This window comes from Orcinus orca, chromosome 2, assembly GCF_937001465.1.
Source record: "Orcinus orca chromosome 2, mOrcOrc1.1, whole genome shotgun sequence".
Taxonomy (NCBI): domain Eukaryota; kingdom Metazoa; phylum Chordata; class Mammalia; order Artiodactyla; family Delphinidae; genus Orcinus; species Orcinus orca.
The window spans coordinates 179,573,750-179,598,882 of record NC_064560.1 but is presented as its reverse complement, the minus strand read 5'-3'; the positions used below and the strand labels follow the sequence as shown (position 1 = coordinate 179,598,882).

At 36.9% G+C, this 25,133-nt stretch overlaps 1 protein-coding gene across 2 annotated transcripts in view; it reads left to right on the top strand.

Moving 5' to 3' along the window:
- Positions 1-25,133, top strand: part of CEP128 (centrosomal protein 128) — a 453,164-nt gene that overhangs the window by 58,399 nt on the left and 369,632 nt on the right. For both annotated transcript variants that reach the window (XM_033416425.2, XM_004262299.3), the window contains 2 exons: positions 1,303-1,375; positions 14,512-14,628. In XM_033416425.2, coding sequence (XP_033272316.1) covers positions 1,303-1,375; positions 14,512-14,628 — 190 coding nt within the window. The remainder of the gene's footprint in view (positions 1-1,302; positions 1,376-14,511; positions 14,629-25,133) is intronic.

Below are 25,133 nucleotides of genomic sequence, written 5' to 3'. Positions count from 1 at the left end.
AGAAAGAGCTAGTGAGGTATGGGAAATCCAGCAGCACATGGAATCACAAAAGCCAAGAAAGAAGTACAAGTAAAGACTTTCTCAGAGATCTAAAGACTTAGAAAGTTGACCGTTTAAGGTAACTTCTTTCTGAGGAAATTACTAAGGGCATATGAGTAAAATAAAATGGCAACCAAGAAAAAGGAAGATATAGGTTATAAGAAATACTAAAACTAACCCGAGACTTCAGTGAAAGTAATTTCCAGCATGATAGCCATATAGCAGGCCCAGAAAGTAATCACTGAATTCGAGCAGGAAGTAAGTGTCCTTTGAGAAGGATGTAGTCAAGAAGAATGGAGTAGATTCTTAGTAGATGACTGAGTAATAAGTGGGAGAAAAACATCAATGATGTGATAATAAGGCCCGTGTAAGGCCAAAAGGTAACGGAAAACTCTAGAAAAAAAAAAAAGCACAGGAAAGTTAGTGATCCAACTAGGAATCTGACAAAAATATGAGCATGATAGAATGTAAGCAAAAAGCATTAATTCTCTATGATGGAGTAATTCATAATGGGTATAAATGTATTAAGTTACACAGGTAACCAATAGAAGAACTGAAAATAGTAATAAATTTATCTGAAATTGAAGAAGAGTGTGAGTTAAATATTTCAAAACAGAGTTGAAAATATCTCGAGTTGAAAATGATGGAGGTAGCCTGCAAAAGAATTGAGAACGTATTAGTTGAGCATGGTTGCCAGCGGGGGTTGGACCCAGATAAGTGTGAGAGAGAAATGGCTTTGCTTTTCTTTATACATTTTCCTGTATGATTTGATTATTTATCATGTGTGTTATTAATTTGATGGGAAAAAGGTAATGGGAGATAAATGAGTGAGGACAGAGTTTGTATAGCACACTCAGATGTAATTTGATTATGAATTCCTGGAGAGGATGTGAGATCAAGAGTTTTGTCCTCCTTACCTCTTTCATTCTTCTTAATTTAAAATGGGAGATATTTCAGTGTGTTTGTTTATTGAAGGTGATCTAGTATAGCATTTTTTCTCTAAGTGTAGTCCCCAGATTGTCAGTATCAGCATCACCTAGGAATTTGTAGGGATGTGCGTTCTTGGGCTCCATTGTGTATCTACTGATAGATACTGTGTTTGTAACAAATCCTCCAGGTGTTTCATAGGTTTGCTAACGTCTAAGAACCACTGCAGCAGAGTATTATGTAATAACATATTATGATGTTGTAAATTTCACGAATTATGTATATTTTCTCAAATAGCCAACTTAAAAAAATACTCTTTTTTTGTTATGTGCTTAGGTCCGATGCTGAAACAAAAAGGGCTTTGGAAGAACTGACTGAAAAACTTAATGAAACCCAAAAACAAGAAGTGGTGAGAACTCTTTATTTATAGAAAGTTTTATTTCATACACAGGTGGTAGAGTGATTGAGCTGGTTGTAGTCACAGTGAAGTTTACTAGATTTTAACTTTTTGGGTAGTATATGCCATTTTGTCTAAAAATATGTTCTTGCACCTTTTATAAAATATTCATGAATTTTAGGTATTTAAGTTTGAAATATTTATAGTGGTAGTATATTAGAGATAGAATTAATTTTTAGAGTTATGAATATTTAAAAGAGATTTAAAATTTTATTGACTCAGTGATATTGTGGTTTTTATTAAATGATATTTGAGAAATACAGAATTTTTTGGTAGTGACTCTGTAACACTCCCCATTAAGTATTTTCAGGTCATCTCACAGAAGTGTGTAATCAGCATTGCTGCAAAGAGCTCCTTGCTCTCTGTTTTTTGTTTGACGTGGTGTTGATTGAAAAAACCCCCTAATTCTCGAGTTTTATTATCTCAAACTCAGATTGTCGACACTCATTATTTATTTATTTATTTTTTGCGGTACGCGGGCCTCTCACTGTTGTGGCCTCTCCCGTTGCGGAGCAACAGGCTCCGGATGCTCAGGCTCAGCGGCCATGGCTCATGGGCGCAGCCGCTCCGCGGCATGTGGGATCTTCCCGGACCAGGGCACGAACCTGTGTCGCCTGCATCGGCAGGCGGACTCTCGACCACTGTGCCACCAGGGAAGCCCGACACTCATTATTAAGTGATTGCTTTTTATCAAATCACTATTCTTGATGGAATTAAAATAAAAATGAAGTACATACATTGTCCATTTCTTTGCACCATTAGGTTGTTTTTTTTCTTTTTTTAGGAGAAAAATATCATCAGAAATTGTCACTAAACTGTTGCAAACTTATCCACTTCAGGAGTAATTGTGTATTCATTCATTTACCACAAAAACGTTGTTTTTGTAAGGCAAGGGATAGTAGCAGAATTTTCTTAACTTGTTTTATTAAAATTGAGAGTTTCCTAGTAAAAGCAGATAATTTTTCTCCAGTTGTAATTTTTCTCCAGATGTTACTGTGTTTACAGTTTCTTACATGGATGTGCTGAATTTATTTTGGAGTTTGAATTTATTGGCCACATATGCTAAGATATGGATATGTTCTATTTTTAAAGAGATCAACTTATTTTCTCTTATTTTTAATTTAAAAAGTTTGGAGATACAATGTACTTATAGAAAAGTACATGTATTATTATATAGCCTGATGAATTATTACAAGGTGAGCACACCCATGAAACCACCACCCAGATCTAGAAATAGAACATTGCCAGTGCACAAGAAGCCTCCTTATTCCCCCTCCCAATCCCTAATTTCTCCTTTTCTGACCACTATTTTGACTTTTAAACCTATAGATTAATTTTGCCTGTTTTGAACTTTTTATATAAATGGAACCATGTAGGGCATTTTTTTTGCGTCTGACTTCTTTTGCTGATCACGATTGTGATATTTCTGGGTGATGTGTCATGTACTTGCAGTTTGTTCATTTTTTATTGCTCCTTAGTATTGCATCGTATGGATATACTGCAATATATTTTAACATTTTATGATAGGTGTTTGAATTATTTCAAATTGTGGGCTGTTACACATAATCTACTGCTACCAATCTTATTGTTTTAGTGCACGTGTTTGCATTTCTGTTGGTATGTAACATGGAGTGCAATTGTTAGGTGCCTTCCAATTTAGTAGATACTGATAAACAGGTGTCCAAAGTGGCTTCACTAATTTACACTCTTTAGCAGCATATGAGAAATTGTGTTGCTTTTCAAAGACTTGGTATTATTAGTCTTTCATTAGTAGCCATTATGTTCGGTGCTTACAGTATCTCAGCATGGTTTTATTGGCATTTTCATGATTACTAATGATGATGAGCATCTTTTCGTATGTTTGTCGGCTATTGGCTAGTTTCTTTTTTGAAATGCCAGTTTGCTTCTTTTGCCCACTTTTTTACTGGCTTGATTGTCTTTTTGTTATTGATTTGTGGGAGGTTTTTATATATTTAGTATACAAGCACTTTGTCAGTTATCCGTATTGCAAATATTGTCTCCTATTCTACAGCTGCTGCTTCTTATTTTTAAAACTCTCTTAATGGAACCTTTTGTTAAAATTTAATTTAGTTCATTTTCCATCTTTTCTTTTGTGGTTAGTGCTTTTTTGACCTATTTGAGAAATTGTTCCCTATCTTAAGATCATCAAAATATTCCCTTATATAATCTGCTAGAAGGATAGTGTTTTACCTTTCACATTAAGATCTAGTATGTACTTGGAATTGATATTTGTTTCTGGTGTGAAGTAGAGGTCATACATTTTATATGGATATCCAATTGATTCAGTTTCATTTACTACGCTTTCTCCACTACTTTACAGTTCTGTCTTGGTCATAAATCAGATGTTCATATGTGCGGGCATCTGTTACTGGACTCTTCGTTCAGTCATCTAGTTAATACATCTATCCCAGTGCTCATATCACACTGTCTTGATTACTGTTGCTTTCTGATAAGTTGTAATATGGTAGAGTAAGTCCTTTTACTTTGTTTTTCAAGCTTGTCTTGTTTGTTTTTTACTCTTTGCATTTCTGTTTACATTTTAGAATCAATATGAAATTGTTTAAAAGCCTGCTGCGATCTTGATTGGATTACATTGTTTCTGTAGGTCAACTTGGAGAGAATACAAATATTTACATATTGAGTTTTCCAATTATGAACATAGCAAATCCCTCCAATAATTTTTTATAGTTTTTTATCCAGATGTCTTATATTTAATACATTGCTTATAAGATTTATGCCTTGGAGTTGATATTTTTATGCTATTTTATAGAGTAACATTTAACATTTAAAAAATATAATTATCCTTGTTTTTCATTTGGAGGATCTACCCTATTACATTTAATGTAAATATTTAGTTTGTATAACTCTACCATCTTAACTATTTGCTTTCTATTGGTTCCACCTCTATTGTTTTTTAAATTTTTTCTTCCATCCTTTGGATTTATTAGTTTTCATTTTTCCATTTTTCATATTTATTATCTTGCTAATTGTACCTTATTTTTAAATTCTTTTTAATGTAGGGATTAAATGTAGGGATTAGAACATGCATCCTTGATTTATTAAATCTAGTATAAATTGGCACTTTTAGCTCTTCCTAGCAAGTACAAGGATCTAAGAAACTCTAACTCCATTAACCTCATTCTCCACTTTTCTTTTACTATCATGTATTTTAATTCTATGTTTAATCGAGCCACACAAGACATCACTATTATTATTTTATACAGTAATTGTTCATTTAGATTTACCCTTATATTTATTCTTCTTTGTTTTGCATTTCTTTGTATGTTCTTTATTCCTTTCTACATCCCTGAGATACCATGTATACCTTAGGAACATACTGTAAAATTTCCTTTAGAGTGAATCTGCATATACCTGATAGAGTTCCATTTAGAATTTTATTTAGAGTGGGTCTTTTGGTGACAGATCCTCTCTATGTTCATTTTTATAATTTTTTTTGAGGTACGCGGGCCTCTCACTGTTGTGGCCTCTCCCGTTGCGGAGCACAGGCTCCGGACGCACAGGCTCAGCGGCCATGGCTCATGGGCCCAGCCACTCCGCGGCATGTGGGATCTTCCCAGACTGGGGCACGAACCTGTGTCCCCTGCATCGGCAGGCAGACTCTCAACCACTGCGCCACCAGGGAAGCCCCATTTTTATAATTTTTAAAATTTGTTTCTCCATTCTTCATTTGGAATGTTTTCTTCTGACCTTTTGTTTAGTCCCTTTCTTCAGCTGAATCAAATCTATTAAAACCACCCACTGGTTTTTATTTTCAGTTATTACATATTTCGTTTCTAGAATTTTTATTTCTTTTCTTTTTACTTTGTAGTTCTAATCCTCAATCTGTGTATCTGTGTCTCATAACTCCATCATCTGGATCTTCTATAGGTCTGTTTCTATTATGTCTTATTTTCCTGGGATTTTGATCGCATTGTTTTTGCCTTCTGTTTACTTTTGATTGTCTAGTTATTTTTGATGACAGAAACTATTTCATTCTCTTCAAAGTAAACTTGCATAGATAGCTTGATAATTACTATGTATGAAAGGACATGTTTCCTTTTGGTTACAGATTAGATTAGGGGCCATAGCACTCATGAATTACCTTATCATTTATTGTTGAGATATTTCAGTGTTAAACTTTAGTGCCAGGTTTCAACTATTTCTGATTCATCCTTCCTGCTAGTGTATAGTCCTTCAGGATTCCAGCCCACAGGCTGGGTTGTGGGGATGGAGAAGTTTAACCTGGGAACCCCTTCCTGGGAAGGGCTCTCAACTTGTTTTTCCTCTTTAACCCTATGCATCTGTTGAAAATCTATTCAGCTTCTCAGTGTCTCTGCTGCCTTTTCTGAAATGGGCTGATATTTGAGAGAGAAAGGATAGGGTTTCTTTTTTCTCTTGCATCTTGGTCTCATATGTCTTTATCTCTTTAGCTTTCCAATGCCTTAAAACAGATATTTAAAGTATTATTTCTTGCTATTTAAGTTATTTTCAGTGGAAGGATTGGTCTGAATTATCTAGTCTGTCATTTTTAGAAGTGAAACTCCCTGAATCTTTTTATATCTATCAGATTCCATTACTATGTTTGTGATTCTTAATGCACTTGTATGAGGCTTCTGTTACTTGCTACATAGGTGTACAACTCGTGAGCATGCTTGTATCGAGAGCTTTGATCCAAACTCAGATATCTTCAATGTTCTGCTGAGATCCTTATAGATCTGACTAAGCCGTGGACATATCCAGTGGTCATGCTGGTTTTTGACATTGTTAGATAGATGGGATAGTTTGAGTTTGGGGAGTTTGAAATGCTAATTTGCATAATGCACATTACATTTTGTAAGTTTCACGTTTTGCCATTTTTACAAGAGAACCTGAGCTACTTCATTTATATTTCTTTCATATAGCAAGTAAAATTAGCAAGCACTGTCTATATAGTCTAGAGTGTTAATGTGGGTCTAAAATATAACCACTGAGTTCAGTCTTAGCAGCTGAATTCAAAGAAAGCCTGAGTTCTCTCATCATTACTGTGCATCAAGAATTATCCCATATCAGATAAAAGCTATGATTGCACAGCTCTTCCATAGATGTCATACCTCACTAGTGCTCAGTTCTTTGGTGTAATTCATTTATACAACTTGCTTGTTTACTCAACTGTCCAGTGGGCCCAGCTCATCAGGGCACATCTTTTTATGTTGTCAAAACCTGGAAAATCATACACACCTAACTGTGCACTTGGTTGAATTGTTCATCTGCTAGTTCCTCGCATCAAGTTGTGATGTTACACCTTGTTTTGTGCTTTCTGTAATTTGCTTTCAAAGTAGGGTTGTCTCATAACTGTACAGAGAGCATGTCAAACCTCACATTGGGTGTATGTAGTTCTGATTAAGAAACAATTGCCTAATGCAAAACTTAAAAATAATATTGTGGAATTTTAGAAGGTCTTCTGAAGGCTACATGGTGTTTACTTTCAATCTGTGCAAGGCTTAGTATAGATATTGTGACTCACTTATTCCAACTGAAGTCAACATTTACATTTTATAACTGTTTGACATATTGTGAATTCATGATAGCGTGTTGTCAGGGAAGATGCAGTTTTGTTGTTTGAGCATTAAACTTCTCAGAGGCTGCAGCTGTGTTCACCCCTCCAGGTTTAAGTTTAAAATAAAATTACCAAAGTGATGCACATTCACTGCGGCAAACTTTTAAATATTGTACAAATATATAAAGAAAAATGAATGACTGCTCCTATCTCCCACCAATTTCACTTTCTTTTGGTAACTCCTGTTAATCAGAATTATTGTGCATTATTCTGAGATTGCAGTTGTTTTTCATGCATTTTCTCAGTAACTAAAATACATCTTGAAAGTTTATAGAACACATTTTTCTTTGAGGGCCAAAAAGTATTCCTATCAAACACGTCAAGATTTAATTTGTTAATCCTTTGGGAATCATAATTTTGTTTGTTCTTTTTTCAAACTGCCCATTGGAAGGGAGATATTATTTATAGCATGATGCTATGGAAAATATTTTCTGTTAACAGTTGTGATAATAAACAATATTTTGTGCGCCTCATACCACAGGGGAAATTTTAGTCTATTAGTTGTCTAGGCTTTACCCGCTTGAGTGTGATATGAGTGCATATTAAGTTTGATTATTTATGGAAGAAAAAGACAATTTTTGTAGGAGGGTCACTATTTAAATTAAAAATGTAAACGTGGATCCAGCTACTTCTGGAAGAGTTGATCATAAATTGACTCTAAAAACTTTCTCAACACTGTGTTTAGTCAGATAGTTATTGCACAGATTACAACAGCAGGATAAGTAACAAATACTTACTGGAATGGATTTTTTTTTTTTTTTTTTTTTTGCGGTATGCGGGCGTCTCGCTGTTGTGGCCTCTCCCATTGCGGAGCACAGGCTCCGGACGCGCAGCCTCAGCGGCCGTGGCTCACGGGCCCAGCCGCTCCACGGCATGTGGGATCTTCCCAGACCGGGGCACGAACCCGTGTCCCCTGCATCGGCAGGCGGACTCTCAACCACTGCGCCACCAGGGAAGCCCTGGAATGTATTTTAAACCAGCAGATATTATTAAAGATCTGAGGAATCAACATATTGAAAAGCCAGAATACAATCCTATAAACAGAATGCTTTTGCTTTTGTTTCACCTCCTTTCATTAAATACTAACTTTAAAGGTATTCTAATTTTTATTCTGTTATTTTGCTATTTTAATTTATTTAATAAATATATTTATTTATTTTTGGCTGTGTTGGGTCTCCGTTGCTGCATGCAAGCTCTCTCCGGTTGCGGCGAGTGGGGACCACTCTTCCGCCACAGTGCATGGGCCTGTCGTTGCGGAGCACTGGCTCTAGGCATGCGGCTTCAGTAGTTGCAGCACGTGGGCTCAGTAGTTGTGGCTTGTGGGCTGCAGAGCTCAGGCCCAGGAGCTGCAGCATGTGGGCTCAGTATTTGTGGCTTGTGGGCTGCAGAGCTCAGGCCCGGGAGCTGTAGCGCATGGGCTTAGTTGCTCTGCGGCATGTAGTATCTTCCCGGGCCAGAGCTTGAACCCATGTCCCCTGCATTGGGAGACGGATTCTCAACCACTGCGCCACCAGGGAAGTCCCTATTTTGCTACTTTTATGAGTAAATTTAGAGATTCAGGACTTTTTGATATCTTAGTAGTAAATTTGATTGATTGGTACGTACTCTGATAAAAATGAATTTTTTAGTATTGGGTGATGTTGTTAATATTTTTCCCTTAGGTCTTACAAATAGAAAGTAAGTGTGAGGAGGCAATAATAAATGCAGTCCTTAAAATAATTTTTATTATTGGGAATTATCTTATCATTCAAAAGTTGCAAATATATGCTGTGTCCTTAGGTACAAAGTCCATGCCATTCTGTTTAGAACTGTTTTTACTTGCTCTTGCTTTGGTCTTCCCTGTCTCAGGAAAGGGCATCACAATCCATCCAGTGGTCACCTAGGATTCACTCCACATCTTTTTCTACATACCACACTTCCAATCCATTATCAAATCTTGTCCTTTTTATTTCTGAAATCTTGCTCAATTCCATCTGTATCTGCTTAATACTTCTGTTCAGTCACTTTTTTTGAGTTCACTGCAGTAGACTGCATTGAACTTGGTCTCTTACCTCCTACAATTGCCCATATCTGTGCTGACAGTTACCAAGTGATTTTTACTTTTTATTTTATTTTATTATTTTTCATTTTATTTTTTATGTTTTGGCTGCGCCACACAGACTTTGGGATTTTAGTTCCCTGACCAGGGATTGAACCTGGGCCCTCAGAAGTGAGAGCGCAGAGTCCTAACCACTGGCCTGCCAGGGAATTCCCCCAAGTGATTTTTAAAAATTGTCATCACAGTGAATTACTCCCATGCTTTTTAAAATCCTACCTGAGCTTTTTCTTTTTCAAATTCCTTAGCATAGCCTATACTGCCTGCATTATCTGGCTTTTTCTATGTTCCTTGAATTTGCCAAACTCATTCCTACCTTATGGTCTTTGCACTGGCTTCACTTTTATTTCCCCAATTTTTTGCATGGCTAGCTCCCTTTTGTCATTCAAGGCTCCTGTTGAATGTCACTACCCTGAGAGAGGCCTCTCCTGCTCTCCCTTTTTTGTTATTTAATTGTTAGCAGTTAGCCTAATAAACACACTGTTCTGTATATTGCCTTTTTCACTTAATGTATTTTTGAGATTTGAGATTGTTCCATATTAGCCTCTCATGAGCTTCCTAATTCCTTTTTTTTTTTTTAAATATTTAAAGCATTCTATTGAATGAATATCCCAAAATTTATTTAACCAGTCTTATATTGATGGACATTTCGGTGGTTTAAATCTTTTCTTTTATACACAGCACTGCAATTATTGATCTTGTACATGTACCATTTTTCACATGGGAAATTAAATTGGTAGAATAAATTTCTAGAAGTGGATTTACAAGGTTAAAGTCTATGAGCATTTGTAATTTGTTACATACTGCTCAATTTTATAATTAGTATTTTAAATGTCTTCTTTTTAATACTTTCATCTGAGAATTAGCATTTATCTTACTCTTTTCCAAAAAAGGATGAAAAGTGGCTTACCTTAAAATTATAATATGTGTGTTGAAGTTATGTTAGTTCTCATCGGCCCGTTGTATTGAGTTTCTTCTTTCCTTTAGTATCAGATCTGCATCTTCCTTCCCTTATTAGCCCTCTCCACACCCCTGGCAGTTTTATCTAGGAATGTGATTACTCAGGTAGAGATGACATGTCTCAGTTTTCCTGTGTGGCTAAGTCGTGACCATGTGACTAAGTGTCAGTAAAAGTGGTACATGCAAGTTCTGGGTTGTCTCCTTGTAACAAAGCCACTTGTCTGAGACTTTCTTTCTCCTTATGTGGGTTGAAATGGGGATGTAGCACTAACCCAGCTTAAACCAGGCAGGTGAGGATAACTACCTAGGGGTGGTGGAACAAGAGATGGAAGAAACCTGGACCTCTGAATGACCTTAGGGAGCAGAGTGGCCTGCCAACTTGTCCTGCTTTCTTCTGGGCTGTAAGATGAGAGAGCACGCATGTAATACTAATCTTATTTTAGCTGATGTATGTTTGATCTTTTTGAGAGAGCCTAGACTGTACCCTAACTGATACAGAATGTAATGTAGACATAGATGAGAAAGAATAGATAAAGAGAAAACTGGAGTTATAGAAATGTGTATTTTAGGTCTTTGGCTGTTGCTGACTTAGTTGGAGTTGGGTAAATCAGTGTATTAGCAGTAGGAAAAGGAAAGTACTTTGAGCATATTGATCTGTCTGGATGATTGGGTCGATAAAGATAATTTGGTGGCCTTACAGGCCACCAGATTATAATTCTACCACTGTTGAAATTCATAAAATACTTCCTGTGTTTATTCATTTTCAATCATGCTAGTTTGTGTATCTGTTTTATTTTTCCTCAGTACTGACTAGCTATAGTGCCTATTCATTTTATTATAGTTTTCTTCAGGCTTGACTGAAACAGAGCAGGATATGACTATTTTCCCATGTTCCAATGGTTGTATAAGGCAGTAGTTGTATTTGCTTAGCATTTTGCCTTCCACTAAGTGCTTCTCTTTGTCAGTTAAGATCAGTTTCAGCCGTAAATAACTGAAAACCCCAAATAATAGTGATTGGGAAAAAAAGACTAAGTTATTTCTCTCCTGTGGGAAAGTCTTAAGTAGAGAGTTCAGGGTTCCACATGGTGTGTACTGATCTACAGTATATAATAGTTTCAGGCTCTTCCTGTCATGCTCTTTTTGTTTTTCCTGCTGTTATGGTCTCAAATTTATGGTCGGAGATGGCAGCATCTGTGTATTAGGCAGCAAGACAGAGGAAGGAATGAGTATGAGAGCAAAAGGCGCCTATGCGCTATCCTTTATGGATAATTTCTTGAAGTTGTCACAACACTTATGCATGTATCCCATTTACCAAAATTTAAGTCACATGGCCAGCTAGCAGCTGAAGAGGCCAGAAAATGTATTGATTATATTTTGTAGCCACCTGTCTAGTTAAAATTCCTTTACCATGGAAGAAATGGGGAGCTGTAATAGTTTGAAATGGAGAACAAAATTCTATGAAATGGATAGACATTTTGTGGATGGAGTGGAGAATATATATATATTTTTCTTCATCAGACTCTTTATTTCTTGGGTGAGGATTTATTTGAAAACCAATTTAAAATTGCGTTAGTCATTTATGGCTGCATAACAAATCTCCCCAAACTCAGTGGCTTAAAACTTTTATTATTTCACAATTTCTGTGGGTTAGGAATGCAGACGTGGCTTAGCTGGGTTGTTTGGCTCTGGGTCTCTCACAGGCTGCAGTCATCTCAAGCCTTGACTAGAATGGATCTGCTTCCTCGCTCATTCAGTTCCTTGTAGGTTAATGGACTGAAGCATCAAGCATCATGACCTGTTGGTCAGAGGCCTCTTTTGTTTCTTTGACACATGGTTTCTCCAAAGAGCATCTCACAACATGGCAGCTTGCTTCATTAGAGCAAGCAAGTGAGAAGGCAAGAGAGAACATGCTAGCAGGATTGAAAGTTAGAATTTTTATAACCTAATCATGGAAGTAACATCTCATCACTGAGATGTTAATATTTAAAAATAAATATTAATTGTTATCCCATTATCAACAGGGAATTATTTTAATCAATTACAGAGAACTATGCCTTTGCTAAAAATGAGGATGTAGATTTGTTGTCATGGAAAGTTGTCTGTGATCTGTGGGAAAAAAAATATGGAAATATATATATATATATAAACTGAAAAAATCTATAAAATACTATGTATAACACCCAATATTTGTTTAAAAATTTAAATGAAATTGATATGTGTTTGACTGGTCATACACATATGCATAGAAAAATTTCTGGAAGTTTACAAGAAAGTACTTAGCATTATTTTTTTCGTGCTAGATGGTATTAGCAGATTTAAAAAATTTTTTATTCTATATTGGTTTGTTTATTTTTAATTGTTGTGAAATACATATAACCTAAAATTTACCATCTTATCCATTTTTAAGTGTTCAGTTTAGTAGTGTTATGTACCTTCATGTGGTTGTGCAACCAAATACAGAACTCTTTGAATCTTACAAAACTGAAACTACACCCATTAAACAACTACCTATTCCCCCTTCCCCCAGCCTCTGGCAACTACCATTCTATTTTCTGTTTCTATGGATATGACTATTCTACATACCTGATATAAGTGGAATGATACAGTATTTGTCTTTTTGTGATTGGCTTATCTCACTTAGCATAAGGCCTTCAAGATGCATTCATGTTGTAGCAAGTGTAAGGATGTCTTCCTTTTTAAGGCTCGATAATATTCCATTGTATGTATAAACCACATTTGGTTTATCCATTTATCTGTCAGTGGACACTTGAGTTGCTTCCGCATTTTGGCTATTGTGGATGATGCTGCTTTGAACATGGGTGTGCGCATATATCTCTTTGAGACCCTGATTTCAGTTCTTTTAGGCATATGCCTAGAAATGGAATTGCTGGATCATATGGTACCTTTGTTTTTATTTTTTAAGGAACTACCGCACTCTTCTCCATAGCGGCCGCCCACTTTTACAAACCACCACCAGTGCACCAGGGTTTCAGTTCCCCTGCAGCCTCCCCAGCACTTGTTTTCTGTTTTTTGTTAATAGCCATCCTAGTGTGCTTGAGGTGGTTCCCTGTTATTTATTTTTGATAAGTGTTGCTATTACTTTTTATATTGAGTGAACGATAAAGATATTTCCATTTTGTAAAAATGGAATGAAGTAACAACTTTTTATTTTTCAGTATTTATTTATAATGTTTTCTATAACAGCAGGTACTGCCTTTATTTCAGATGCAGTAATAAATTGTTGGGATATTAGGGTTGATTGTTAGGATAAATTAGAAGCTTGATGCTGAAGGCTATTTTGAAGTTTTAGTAATAAGGCACGGTGAATGTCATAGTAAACATCTTCATTGTTTTTCAGCACTCGAAGTTGGAAACCCAAGACTTACCAGTCTTAAATGTTAACTGCTAATTTTTTGATGGAATATTTTTGCTCAGCCTTTATTGACTAATTAAACTTATGTTTACCAGTGTCTTTTTAAAAAACAACCTGACTTGAGGTGTAATTTACCATAAAATTAATCTGCTTTAAGTGTAAAATTCAGTGATTTTTAGTGAAGTACTGGGTTGTGCAGCTATCACCATAATCCAGTTTAGAACATTCCTATTGCCCCAGTAAGATCCCTTGTGACCAGGACCTTTCTTGACTCTATAGAATTTATGGCAAAAGATTTCTTATAACAGGGCTGTATTTATTGCTTCTCTTCTATCTACTGTACCTCCTCTGTGAAATATACACAAATAGTCAAATAGTGTATATTTTATTTAGGGGACTGTATAGTGATGCTTCTGAAGTGTGTTTGCATTTGCACAGCTTTTAGCAAGGAAGATCTCGCATCAGAGAGAAAATTCTTTCATGTTTATTTTAGAGAGTCCCAATTAAACACTTTGCAGTTTGACTTTAGTTTTTGATCTTTTACAGCTGGTTTATTTTTAGCAGATCATAGTAGCAAAGATTGACAAGCCCTTTCAATTATTTGATACATATAAATATCAAAACCTTCCTAGGCAGGTCACGCTCATAGATAATTAAAATGAAAAAGAACTAAATAGATAGAACAGTTTATCATTAATAGAGTAATAAATGCAGTTGTAGGCAAAATTGGTATTTTTCTTCTAACTCACCAGAGGGCACTATTTTCTAGTTTATTACTTTTAACTCTGATCTTTTGACATATTATATTCTACTTTGGAAAATTTAAGTCCTTTATTGGGATCCAGATTTGGATCAATTGGAGACTAATGACTGTTTACTATTGCAACTTTCAATTTTTTTGTGACCTGTTTTATAATAGTGTCATTAAAAAAGGATTCTACAAATAAGCCAATCTTAAAATTGGCGTAAAATATCTCTTCAGTTTTAGTCTTTTTTTTGCCTAACAGTTCTGTAATCTCACTTTTCTCTTTATTCATGTTAAGGTTTCAGATCGGGTAGAGCGACGGCTTCAAGAAATACAAAGAGAGATGCGTACAGAAAGAGAGCTGGTGGAAAGACGGCAGGATCAACTGGGACTTATTTCTTTGCAGCTACAGGAGGTTTGTGAAAAATACCTTCTTGGAATGTAAATCTTGAGTTTTGGTGGTTATTTAGCTATTGTTAAAATCGTTATAATTCTTTAGTTGTTGCATGTGAAAGTATAGTTCAGTCTGTAGAAGTATAGCATATTGGTTATAGTTCATTGTGTGAAGACAAGCCTACCTGGTTCAAACCCAGAGTCTACGCCTTACTGGCTGTGTGACCTTGGGCAAGTTCCTTCACTTCTAGGCCCATTTCCTCTGTGGAAAATGGAAATAATAATAGTATTTACTTGATCACATTGGTGCAGGGGTAAATAAGTTAATGTGGGTAAAGCACTTAACGTAGTGTCTAGCATGTGCTGAATACATGTTAACTGGAAGTATAATTATTTGGATTAATTTTCTTTGGTGTGAACTAGACCAGGGGTAAACAAACTGGCCTATGGGCTGAATCTGTCCCATTGCCGATTTTTGTAAATAAAGTTTTATTGAAACGCAGCCACTCCCATTTATTTTCAGTTTGTCTGTGGGTGCTTTTGGGACACACCGTTGGCAGAGTTGAGATGTTGTGAAAAAGACCATATGGCCCACAAAGCTTAAAATTAGTATTGACTGGTCCTTTATAGAAAAAGTTTGCATATCCCTGGCCTAGACTATCATCAAACCAATTCAAAACGGAGGTTACTTACACTTTAGGTAACCTGTTTAATTTCGAAATTTTACACTTATGAAGAAGTTGAATAATTAGAACAAAGAATTTCTGTATATCCTTTACCTCGATTCCCCCAGTATTCATATTTTACCAGACTTGCTTTATTGTTTTATATATGTATCTCCATATATATGTATATCTAAAAATTTTTTTGAGCTAGTTGTTGACATGATGTAAATACTTTTAAATCTAAATAATACGGTGTGTACATTCTCTTCTGTAGTCACAGGAAATTAACATTGGGTCAATACTATGATTTAACCTATAGGTTTTTTAAAAATTTTTTATTTTACATCTTTATTGGAGTATAATTGCTTTACAATGTTGTGTTAGTTTCTGCTGTATAACAGGGTGAATCAACTATATGTATACATATATCTCCATATCCCCTCCCTCTTGAGTCTCCCCCCCCCACCCTCCCTATCCCACCCCTCTAGGTGGTCACAAAGCACAGAGCTGATCTCCCTGTGCTATATGGCTGATTCCCGTTAGCTATCTGTTTTACATTTGGTAGTGTATATATGTCAATGCAACTCTCTCACTTCATCCCATCTTACCCTTCCACCTCCCCATATCCTCAAGTCCATTCTGTACGTCTGTGTTTTTATTCCTGTCCTACTCCTAGGTTCATCAGAACCCTTCTTTTTCTTCTTTTTTTTAGTTTCCACATATATGTGTTAGCATATGGTATTTGTTTTTCTCTTTCTGACTTACTTCACTCTGTATGAGAGACTCTATGTCCATCCACCTCACTACAAATAACTCAATTTTGTTTCTTTTTATGGCTGAGTAATATTCCATTGTATATATGTGCCATATCTTTATTCATTCATCTGTTGATGGACATTTGGGTTGCTTCCATGTCCTGGCTATTGTAAATAGTGCTGCAGTAAACATTGTGGTACATGTCTCTTTTTGAATTATGGTTTTTTCAGGGTATATGCCCAGTAGTGGGATTGCTGGGTCACATGATAGTTCTATTTTAAGTTTTTTAAGGAACCTCCATACTACTCTCCATAGTGGCTGTATCAATTTACATTCCCACCAACAGTGCAAGAGGGTTTGCTTTCTTCCACACCCTCTCCAGGATTTACTGTTTGTAGATTTTTTGATGATGGCCATTCTTACTGTTGTGAGGTGATACCTCATTGTGGTTTTGGTGTGCATTTCTCTAATGATTAGTGATGTTGAACATCCTTTCATGTGTTTGTTGGCAATCTGTATATCTTCTTTGGAGAAATGTTAGTTTAGGTCTTCTGCCCATTTTTGGATTGGGTTGTTTGTTTTTTTGATCTTGAGCTGCATGAGCTGCTTGTAAATTTTGGAGAATAATCCTTTGTCAGTTGCTTTGTTTGCAAATGTTTCTCCCATTCTGAGGGTTGTCTTTTGGTCTTGTTTATGGTTTCCTTTGCTGTGCAGAAGCTTGTAAGTTTCACTAGGTCCCATTTGTTTATTTATTTATTTTTTTCCATTTGCCTAAGAGGTGGGTCAAAAAGGATCTTGCTGTGATTTATGTCATAGAGTGTTCTGCCTATGTTTTCCTCTACGAGTTTTATAATGTCTGGCCTTATATTTAGGTCTTTAATCCATTTTGAGCTTATTTTTGTGTGTGGTCTTAGGACGTGTTCTAATTTCATTCTTTTACATATAGCTGCCCAGTTTTCCCAGCACCACTTATTGAAGAGGCTGTCTTTTCTACATTGTATATTCTTGCCTCCTTTCAAAGATAAGGTGACCGTATGTGTGTTGGTTTATCTCTGGGCTTTCTATCCTGTTCCATTGATCTATCTTTCTGTTTTTGTGCCAGCACCATATTGTCTTGATTACTGTAGCTTTGTAGTATAGTCTGAAGTCTGGGAGCCTGATTCCTCCAGCTCCTTTTTTCTTTCTCAAGATTGCTTTGACTGTTTGGGGTCTTTTGTGTTTGCATACAAGTTGTGAAATTGTTTGTTCTAGTTCTGTGAAAAATGCCAGTGGTAGTTTGATAGGGATTGCATTGAATCTGTAGAGTGCTTTGGGTAGTATAGTCATTTTCACAATGTTGATTCTTCCAATCCAAGAACATGGTATATCTCTCCATCTGTTGTATCATCTTTAATTTCTTTCATCAGTGTCTTAAAGTTTTCTGCATACAGGTCTTTTGTCTCCTTAGGTAGGTTTATTCCTAGGTATTTTATTCTTCTTGTTGCAGTGGCAAATGGGAGTATTTCCTTAATTTCACTTTCAGATTTTTCATCATTAGTGTATAGGAATGCAAGAGATTTCTGTGCATTCATTTTGTATCCTGCTACTTTACCAGATTCATTGATTAGCTCTAGTAGTTTTCTGGTAGCATCTTTAGGATTCTCTATGTATAGTATCATGTCATCTGCAGTGACAGCTTTACTTCTTCTTTTCCCATTTGGATTCCTTTTATTTCTTTTTTCTTCTCTGACTGCTGTGGCTAAAACTTCTAAAACTATGCTGAATAATAGTGGTAAGCGTGAGCAACCATGTCTTGTTCCTGATATTAAAGGAAATGGTTTCAGTTTTTCACCATTGAGAACAATGTTGGCTGTGGGTTTGTTATATATGGCCTTTATTATGTTGAGGTAAGTTCCCTCTATGCCTACTTTCTGGAGCGTTTTTATCATAAATGGGTGTTGAATTTTGTCAAGCTTTTTCTGCATCTATTGAGATGATCATATGGTTTTTCTCCTTCGGTTTGTTAATATGGTTTATCACATTGATTGATTTGCCTATATTGAAGAATCCTTGCATTTTTGGATAAACCCTACTTGATCATGGTGTAGGATCCTTTTAACGTGCTGTTGTATTCTGTTAGCTAGTATTTTGTTGAGGATTTTTTCATCGATATTCATCAGTGATATTGGTCTGTAGTTTTCTTTTTTTGTGAGGTCTTTGTCTGATTTTGGTATCAGGGTGATGGTGGCCTCATAGAATGAGTTTGGGAGTGTTCCTCCCTCTGCTATATTCTGGAAGAGTTTGAGAAGGATGGGTGTTAGCTCTTCTCTAAATGTTTGATAGAATTCACCTGTGAAGCCATCTGGTCCTGGGCTTTTGTTTGTTGGAAGAGTTTTAATCACAGTTTCAATTTCAGTGCTTGATTGGTCTGTTTATATTTTCTCTTTCTTTGTGGTTCAGTCTCCGAAGCTTGTGCTTTTCTAAGAATTTGTCCATTTCTTCCAGGTTGTACATTTTATTGGCATAGAGTTGCTTGTAGTAATCTCTCATGATCCTTTGTATTTCTGCAGTGTCAGTTGTTTCTTCTCCTTTTTCATTTCTAATTCTGTTGATTTGAGTCCTCTCCCTTTTTTTCTTGATGAGTCTGGCTAATGGTTATCAATTTTGTTTATCTTCTCCAAAAACCAGCTTTTAGTTTTATTGATCTTTGCTATTGTTTCCTTCATTTCTTTTTCATTTATTTCTGATCTGATCTTTCTGATTTCTTTCCTGCTGCTAATTTTGGAGTTTTTTTGTTCTCTCTCTAATTGCTTTAGGTATAAGTTTAGGTTATTTGAGATTTTTCTTGTTTTTTGTTTGGTGGGTTTTTACCTTGCTCCTCCTTCTGCTATGTGTTTCTCTGTCTTCTCAGTTTGCTTAACTTAGTGTGTTTTGTGTCTCCTTTTCTCAGTCTACAGGTTCATAGTTCCCGTTGTTATTGGTGTCTGCCCCCAGTGGCTAAGGTTGGTTCAGGGGCTTGTGTAGGCTTCCTGGTGGAGGGGACTGGTGCCTGTGTTCTGTTGGGTTGGGCTCCATCTTGTCTTTCTGGTGGACGGGACCACATCCGGTGGTGTGTTTTGGGGTGTCTGTGAACTTGGTATGATTTTAGGCAGACTCTCTGCTAATGGGTGGGGTTGTGCTCCTATCTTGCTAGTTGTTTGGCATGGGGTGTCCAGCACTGGAGCTTGCTGGCTCTTGAGTAGAGCTGGGTCTTAGCATTGAGATGGAGATCTCTGGGAGAGCTCTTGCCGATTGATATTACATGGGGTCTGGAGGTCTCTCGTGGTCCAGTGTCCTTAACTTGGCTCTCCCACCTCAGAGGCTCAGGCCTGACAGCAGTTTGGAGCACCAAGACCCTGTCTACCACACGGCTCAGAAGAAGAGGGAGAAAAACAGAAAGAAAAAATAAAATAATTAAAAAAAATAAAATAATTAAAGTAAAATAATTATTAACATAAAAAATTAAGAAGTAAAGAAAGAAGAAGAGAGCAACGAAACCAATAAACAAATCCACCAATGATATCAAGTGCTAAAAACTATACTAAGACAAACATAAAAATCAGAAACAAGGCAGTCACAGACAGCAAACCCCAAGTCTACAGTTGCTCCCAAAGTCCACTGCCTCACTTTTGGGATGACTCGTTGTCTATTCATGTATTCCATAGATGCAGGGTACATCAAGTTGACTCTGGGGATTTAATCCACTGCTCCTGAGGCTTCACGGAGTAATTTCCCTTTCTCTTCTTTGTTTGCACAGCTCCTGGGGTTCAGCTTCGGTTTTGGCCTCACCTCTGTGTGTAGGTTGCCTAAGGGTGTCTGTTCCCTGCCCACACAGGAGGGGATTAAAGTAGCAGCTGATTAGGGGCCTCTGGCTCACTTAGGCCGGGAGGAGGGAGGGGTATGGAATGCGGGGTGAGCCTGTGGCGGCAGAGGCTGGCATGACGTTGCAGCAGCCTGGGGCATGCTGTGTGTTCTCCCAGGGAAGTTGTCCCTGGATCACGGAACCCTGGCAGTGGCAGGCTGCATACGCTCCAAGGAGGTGGGATGTGGTTAGTGACCTGTGCTCGCACACAGGGTTCGTGGTGGCTGCAGCAGCAGCGTTAGCGTTTCATGCCCATCTCTGGTGTCCGCACTGATAGCTGTGGCTCGTGCCTGTCTCCGAAGATTGTTTAGGCAGTGCTCTGAATCCCCTTTCCTCTCGCTCCCCGAAACGATGGTCTCTTGAGTCTTAGACAGTTCCAGACTTTTTCCTGGGCTCCCTCTCAGCTAGCTGTGGCACACTAGCCCCCTTCAGGCTGTGTTTATGCAGCCAACCCCAGTCCTCTCCTTGCCGTCTGACCTCTGAAGCCCGAGCCTCAGCTCCTAACCCCCACCCGCCCCGGCGGGTGAACAGACAAGCCTCGGGCTGGTGGGTGCTGGTTGGCACCGAACCTCTGTGCGGGAATCTCTCTGCTTTGCCCTTTGCTCCCCTGTTGCTGCGCTCTCCTCTGTGGCTCCAAAGCTTCCCCGCCCACCCCCTGTCTCTGCCAGTGAAGGGGCTTCCTCGTGTGTGGAAACCTTTCCTCCTTCACAGCTCCCTCCCACTGGTGCAGGTCCCATCCCTATTCTTTTGTCTCTGTTTTTCCTTTTGCCCTACCCAGGTATGTGGGGAGTTTCTTGCCTTTTGGGAAGTCTGAGGTCTTCTCCCAGTGTTCAGTAGGTGTTCTGTAGAAGTTGTTCCACATGTAGATGTACTTTTGATGTATTTTTGGGGAGGAAGGTGATCTCCATGTCTTACTCCTCCACCATCTTGAAGCACCCTCCAACCTATAGGTTTTATTCTAATTTTGCCACTTAAAGTTCTTTTCTGGTCCAAGATACAATACAGGATTACATATAGCATTTGACCATCATGTCTCTTTAGTCTCCTTTAATCTGGAACAGGTTTTCAGTTTTTCTTTGTCATTCATGACCTTGACAATTTTGCAGAGTACTAGCCAGTTATTTTGTAGAATGTCTTTTGTTTTAGGTTTGTTGATTTTTTTCCTCATGACTAGATTAGGTTATAGGCTTTTGGCAGGAAACCCAGAGAATTGTTGCGTTTTTCCCAGGATATCATATCAGGGGGCATGTAGTGTTGATTTGTCCCAATACTGGTAAAAACTGAACATTGGTTAAGGTGTTGCTTGCCAGGCTTCTCTACTGTGAAGTTACTATATTATGCCTTTTAAATTATTTGTCTTATGGGGAGGCTCTTTAAAACTTGAAAATTGCTTATTTCTCATCAAATTTTCACCTACAAATTTTAGCAGCTATTGATAATTCTTTTGTGAAACAGTTACTGCTATAGGTGATACTAAACAGTGATTTAAAAAATATTGTCATTCCTTTCACATTTATTAGTTGGATTCCTACTGTCAGGAAGGGCTTGTCTTTTTCTCCACTCATTCATTCATTCATTATTATTGGTATAGGTTTGTGAATTCTCATTATATTGTTTATGTTTTATAACTGTCCTAGAATACTTGTGATTCCTTTTAAATGTTTCTTAGATTTATAAAGTGTAAAAAATTAGAAACAGCAAGAAAACAAAAAGATTTAAAAACAAAATGAACGTTTTTTTCTTTTACAAAGTGGTTTTCTCTAAAAGTGATGTTCTACAGATGCACTTATGTGTGCTTGAAGATCATTAACCCTTTTAAATTGACAGATTAAAAATTTTTTTAAGTATTAGGAGACATGCCAGTTGAAAATTAGGAACAAAAATTGCAAACCTGAAATTATAATGTAAGCTGACAGAAAACAAAAGCAGATCTTTCTAAAATTCCATTTCACAAAAGGAAGCATACCCTTGTTAGTTGGTAATTACTTTGAAGAGGATACTTTGTTGAATAATTAGATACAGCATGTGGGTAGCCTTTTTTTTAAACCTTGATTTTTATACATTTGTTCTCAAAGCACATTGCATCTGGTGAGCATAAGAATAGTACTGAAATGACAATTGTTTTTTTTTGCGAGAGAGAATTAGAGAAGTTTTCCATGCTTATATTCTATTCTCTTTGCAGGATGCATAAAATTACAAAGAAAGAGGGAGAGGAAGATTGCTTCCCACCCCTATTCTTGAGAAACCAGAGCCTGAATATTTGCATTGTAATTGTCAATTTGACTAAAAGCTTGAGCAATGATTTGGAATTCCATCTCTGACAGTACAATAGAGGATCACTATTGATAAGAAATGTTTAATTTCATATTTTGTCACTTTAATATAAGTGGTGACCTGTATGCTTTTAATAGGTGGTTTTGGATTAAACAGTGCAATGGAAACTGGAAAGGATTAATTTAGCCTGATGCGTTTTCCTACTCACAAGTTAAGTGGTTTAGACTATTCTGGAAGGGTCACGTTTAAGGAGAGCAAATACTTTGCTTTCTTTTTGATATTAAAAAATACTTATGGCTATATCTATACTGTATGATAATAGTAATTTATATATTTTGTTTCTGGCTATGGTGAAAAATTGAATCTGTAGGTGAGTAAGTAGGCCTGGACTTTTAGCCACTATGTTCTCCTGCCTCCCTAAAATGTATAATTCAGTGTTAGTGAAAATTATGACATTCAAAAGTCATAATCTCTTAATTAGCAGTAATCATAAAAAATTCCAGAATGTTGGAGATTTCTAGGTATAATGTATTATAGGGTGTCAATCTGTGGTTTTGGCTAATAAAACTTGCTTCTTTTTAGTGATCTAATGAGGTTCTTAGGTCCTCGGAGCTTTATCTGTTCCCATTTAATGAAAATCACAGTACTAGTCATTGGAAATTGGCTGAGGGAAAGCCACTCTCCTTTTCTTGTTTAGAGTTTTTAAAGAATTGTTCACTCTTTTCTGTTCCTTTTTTTCTTCTCCTTCTTTTCTTTCTTCCTGGTCTAAGCAAAAGGGCTAAGCACATGCTCTGGAATCCACTTCCCTTGGTGAAGCTCAACTACTTATGTGCTACTGCTGGCACATGAATGTCAGATTTTCTTAACTTGGTGAGGGCCTTCCCTGGCCTTCAGAACTCATATATCACATTTTAAACAACAATTGTTTTCATTTCTCAGTAAAGGTCTCTTTAGAGAGATGAATGTTTTATTAGTTGTGCAATAATATTCTTTTCACATACCTTTTAAAAAATCTCTCTATATATTTTTAACTAAGGTGTAGTTGATTTACAATGTTCTGTTAGTTTCTGGTGTACAGCAAAGTGATTCAGTTATATATATATATATATATATATTTTTTTTTTTCAGATTATTTTCCATTATAGGTTATTGCAAGATATTGAATATAGTTCCCTGTGCTATACAGCAGGACTTTGTTGTTTATCTATTTTGTATATAGTACTGTGTATCTGTTAATTCGAAACTCCTAATTTATCCCTCCTCTGCCCCCTTTCCCCTTTGGTAACCATAAGTTTGTTTTCTATGTCTGTGAGTCTATTTCTGTTTTGTAAATTCATTTGTATCATTTTTCTTTTTTAGATTCCACATATAAGTGATATCAGGTGATATTTGTCTTTCTCAGACTTACTTCACTTAGTACGATAATCTTTAGTTCCATCCATTTTGCTGCAAATGGCATTATTTCATTCTTCTTTATGGTTGAGTAATATTCCATTGTATATATGTACCACATCTTCTTTATCCATTTCTCTATTGATGGACATTTAGGTTGCTTCCATGTCTTGTCTATTGTAAATAATGCTGCTTTGAACATTGGGGTGCATGTATCTTTTCAAATTAGAGTTTTTGTCTTTTCCAGATATATGGAAAGAGTGGCATTGCTGGACCATATGGTAATGCTACTTTTAGTTTTTTAAGGAACCTCCATACTGTTCTTCATAGTGGCGGTACCAATTTACATTCCCACCAACAATGTAGGAGTGTTCCCTTTTCTCCACATTCTATGCAGCATTTATTATTTGTAGACTTTTTGATGATGGCCATTCTGACTGGGATGAGGTGATACCTCATTGTAGTTTTTTTTTTTTTTTTTTGCGGTACGCGGGCCTCTCACTGTTGTGGCCTCTCCTGTTGCGGAGCACAGGCTCCGGACGCGCGGGCTCAGAGGCCATGGCTCACGGGCCCAGCTGCTCCGCGGCATGTGGGATCCTCCCAGACCAGGGCACGAACCTGTATCCCCTGCATCGGCAGGCAGACTCTCAACCACTGCGCCACCAGGGAGTCCCTCGTTGTAGTTTTGATTTGCATTTCTCTAATAATTAGTGTTGTTGAGCATCTTTTCATGTGTCTGTAGGTAATCTGTTTGTCTTCCTTGGAGAAATGTCTCTTTAGGGCTTCTGCCCAGTTTTTGATTGGGTTGTTTGTTTTTTGGATATTGAGCTGTATGAGCAGTTTGTATATTTTGGAAAATAATCCCCTTTCGGTCGCATCCTTTGCAAATATTTTCTCCCATTCCATAGGTCATATTTTTGTTTTGTTTATGGTTTCCTTTGTTGTGCAAAAGCTTTTAAGTTTAATTAGGTCCCATTAGTTTATTTTTGCTTTTATTTCCATTACTCTAGGAGGCAGATCCAAAAAAATATTGCTGTGATTTATGTGAGTGTACTGCCAAAGTTTTCCTCTAGGAATTTTAGAGTATCTGTTCCTATTGGGTTGACCAAACAGTTCCTTTGGTTTTTAAAGTAAAAATGAAAGACACATTTTTCATTTTCACCAAGAACTTTATTGAACAACGGATTCACCATTTTGTTCCACTACCTTCTGCCATTTTTTCATGCAGCTTCATAATTCCATCTTCCTAAAACATTTTATCTTTTTGAGCAAAGAACTGTTCCAGGTGTTTTTTACAGTCTTCCAGAAAATTGGCATTTTTTCCATTAAGAGAATTCTGTAAAGACCGAAATAAATGGCAGTCTGAAGGTGCAATGTCTGGTGAATATGGCAGATGAATCAGAACTTCCCAGCCAAGCTGTAACAGTTTTTGCCTGGTCATCAAAGAAACATGTTGTCTTGCGGTATCCTGATGGAAGATTATGCGTTTTCTGTTGACTAATTCCAGACGCTTTCGTCGAGTGCTGCTTTCAGTTGGTCTAATTGGGAGCAGTACTTTTT